At 38.6% G+C, this 3,140-nt stretch overlaps 1 protein-coding gene across 3 annotated transcripts in view; it reads left to right on the top strand.

The window, feature by feature from the left end:
- The window catches only part of adamts3 (ADAM metallopeptidase with thrombospondin type 1 motif, 3), a 92,507-nt gene extending 89,845 nt beyond the window's left edge, over window positions 1–2,662 (top strand). For all 3 annotated transcript variants that reach the window (XM_014027345.1, XM_014027344.1, XM_014027343.1), the window contains one exon: window positions 245–2,662. In XM_014027345.1, the coding sequence (XP_013882799.1) occupies window positions 245–672 (428 nt within the window). In that variant the 3' untranslated portion in view covers window positions 673–2,662. The remainder of the gene's footprint in view (window positions 1–244) is intronic.
- The last annotated feature ends 478 nt before the right edge of the window (window positions 2,663–3,140 follow it).

Below are 3,140 nucleotides of genomic sequence, written 5' to 3'. Positions count from 1 at the left end.
CTCTGTGTGTATGATGAAGAAGCTGCTGAATGTTGTGACTAACTCTGTGTGTATGATGAAGAAGCTGTTGAATGTTGTGACTAACTCTGTGTGTATGATGAAGAAGCTGCTGAATGTTGTGACTAACTCTGTGTGTATGATGAAGAAGCTGCTGAATGTTGTGACTAACTCTGTGTATGATGAAGATGCTGAATGTTGTGACTAACTAACCCCTGCTGTTTTTGTTTTTGTCCCTACTTTTCAGACGAGCCCTGCAGTGGAGACAGATCTATTTTCTGCCAGATGGAGGTCTTAGCTCGCTACTGTTCCATTCCWGGCTACAACAAATTGTGCTGTGACTCCTGCAGTAAGAGCAGTGGAACTGTTTCTGTTGTGTCTTTAGCAGCTGAGAAAGAAGAACACGTCCGATTTGGATCAGCATCGCAGCTGATGGAAACACTTAAAACCTTTAACAGCACTCACAGCAGGAAAGCCATCACAGCTGTGTCTCCGATGAAGAAAGCTACATCAAAGATGACCGCCGCACCGAGGAGGGTTCCCCGACAGCTGATCCTTACTGAGACGAAGCCTCTCAGACGTGCACTGTCTCCACTCACACATCCTGAAGGTCAAAGGTCAGACAGCCTGATGGGGAGTCGGTTGCCTTCATCATATTCTGAAGTGGGCAGATGAGAGTGAAGGACTTCTAATGGACACCAGATGATCCAGCTTCATCCTGATTCTTCTCAAACTGAAAACATCCTGAAAAGTCAAAAGTGCTGGTTCACTTTGTTGTTTTTTTATTTCCTGCTCTGTTTTTGTCATCCTATAGATTTTAATTATCACATGGACCAATTCTGTCCAGCTGGAGCTCATATCTGTTTATGAGATTAAATTCTTCGTCATCCTTCAACCAAACAAACTTTTCTTTTCACTCCAAACCCAAACTTTTTGACTGTTTGCAAAAATACTTGTAATAAAAGCAAAGCGATATTGAAGTTTTCTTAGCTTCCTGTTTGCTGCAGAATCAATCAGATCAGCATCTAGAAAGAATTTGAGTTCAATAAAACACATTAATTTGAATAAATCCTCCTTTTGAAGCTGGATCAAAGTTAAAAGTGCTTTAAAGTTTAAAACGGATGTTGTATATTATAGATTACAACAAATTTTAAAAATCCTCTTTACTTGACGCTACAGCATTTTTTTACAAGTTTGACTAATTAGATGCAGTTTTTGATAAAACTACTAAATTCAACTTGGAATCCAAATGGATCCCAAAGATCCAGCTGGACCCCATCAGAACCTGCTCTGAGTTTTTCCTGCAGTTGTGGGGACATTGCACCAGAAAGGATCAACTTTAGTTTGTTTTGCTTGATGTAGCGTCATTTTCTAAAACAAAGTTTTTACTTTTGCTGTTGATAATATTTCATCTGTTTCATAACTGATCAAAGGAAGCTTGAAAAGAGTTTGGAGCAGGGATTTTCTTTTAACACGTCATTTTTCTCCATTAAAGAACATAGTGCCAAATCAGCAGCAAACACGTCTTTTAGTCGTGTAAAAATCAATAACTTTGATTCTCAGTCTTTTTCCTGACAGGAGTCCAAACATCCAGCTAACTGGAAACAACACAGATTTTTTGTTTTGTTCAAATGTCTCAGATTTGATCACGGAACAGAGAAAATGAACAGATCCCTTCATTTTTAACAGATTTGTTCAGGAATCTGACTCTTTATAAGAGTCCAAAACAAAGAAACAATATTTTTTATAAAACCATTTCAAATTTAATCAGGAGTGAAAACATTTGGTTTATGAAGACAGCAGGGAAATAGATTTATTCATATAAAATATAAACTTCCAGTCATCAAAAAAAAGTTAATCTTCCAGTTTTTCTGCTTTGGTAATTAGCAGTTTGGATGGGAGGAAACCCTAAAGGTCAGAGGTGACCAAACAGGAAGTGCTTCTTACTTTTCTTTAGTTTGGTTTTGTTTTCTTTGGTTTGTTCAGGAATAAAGTGTGACTGTGAGCRCAACAAGCTGGACTCTTCCTGTTTGGAGAACAGGTTTTCTTTTAGACCTGAGAGAGAAAAATCTTTGTTGTTAAAGAAGAACCGTGCATCTGACTGCAATAACAAGTGTTCCCCTGCCTTCTGTGTACTGAACATGTAAATACAGCTGGAGCTTTGAAATATTTATTAAAACTTAGACACTTGGACCTTTTACAGTTTGTCAGGTTGCAGCAAAGAAACCAATAAAAACCTTTAGACTAGAAAGGACATTGTTTTTTTGTAAACAAGTAGATGTAAATACATTTGCTGAGTTTTGCAGATGGTTTTCTTTGCAAGAGTTGTGGCTGTTTGTCACCAGATAAATGCTTTATTTTAACCAAGAAAACATGAAGAATTAATCAGGAACCTTTTGTGTTCAGGTGTTTTCCTGCTTTGACTAGTTGATTTGATTGTTGGTTTTCCTTGTTTCAGTAAAAGAAGATTGCTGCTAATGTTAGAGCGAGCTTGGAAAGAGAAATGTAGTTGTAGATGTTCCAGTGACAATCCCTGAGGCACAGACACAGACTGTATCCACCACATTGTCTTCATCACTTCCTGTTTCCTGTGTGTAGATGGGCGTGTTCACTACTGAAGCTGTTTGTTGGAACAGGGAGCAGAAAAATAAAAGATGACCACAGATTCTGTCTGTTTTTTGTTTTTTCATTTATGGAGCACATTCTAGGAACAAGACAATGCAAAGTGCCTTACTTTACACAAACACAACTACATTACAGAGACACAATGACAGAAAGCAGAGCAAAGCTGGACCACAGACCGGTGGTCCATGGTCATGGTTCATATGGTAAATAAAACTGTCAAAATTAATCRGTTTAATCTCAATTTAAAAGAAGTCAGGATTTCAGCAGGTTTCTGGAACTTTGTTCCAGATTAATGGAACATCACTGAATTCTGCCTCTTCATGTTTGGTTTGGACTSTGGGGGTGCAMAGACCCACAAGACCTGAGTGGTCTGGATGGTTGATACAACCCACTGRCATTATTACCTCCGCCAAGGAGGTAATTTCTGTCGCATATATCTGTCTGTCTGTCTGTCTGTCTGTCTGTCTGTCTGTCTGTCTGTCTGTCTGTCTGTCTGTCTGTCTGTCGTTCTGTCTGTC

Source organism: Austrofundulus limnaeus, unplaced genomic scaffold (genome assembly GCF_001266775.1).
Source record: "Austrofundulus limnaeus strain Quisiro unplaced genomic scaffold, Austrofundulus_limnaeus-1.0 Scaffold638, whole genome shotgun sequence".
Taxonomy (NCBI): Eukaryota; Metazoa; Chordata; class Actinopteri; order Cyprinodontiformes; family Rivulidae; genus Austrofundulus; species Austrofundulus limnaeus.
Note: the sequence above shows the minus strand (reverse complement) of the source record. Positions and strands in the feature narration are given on the sequence as shown.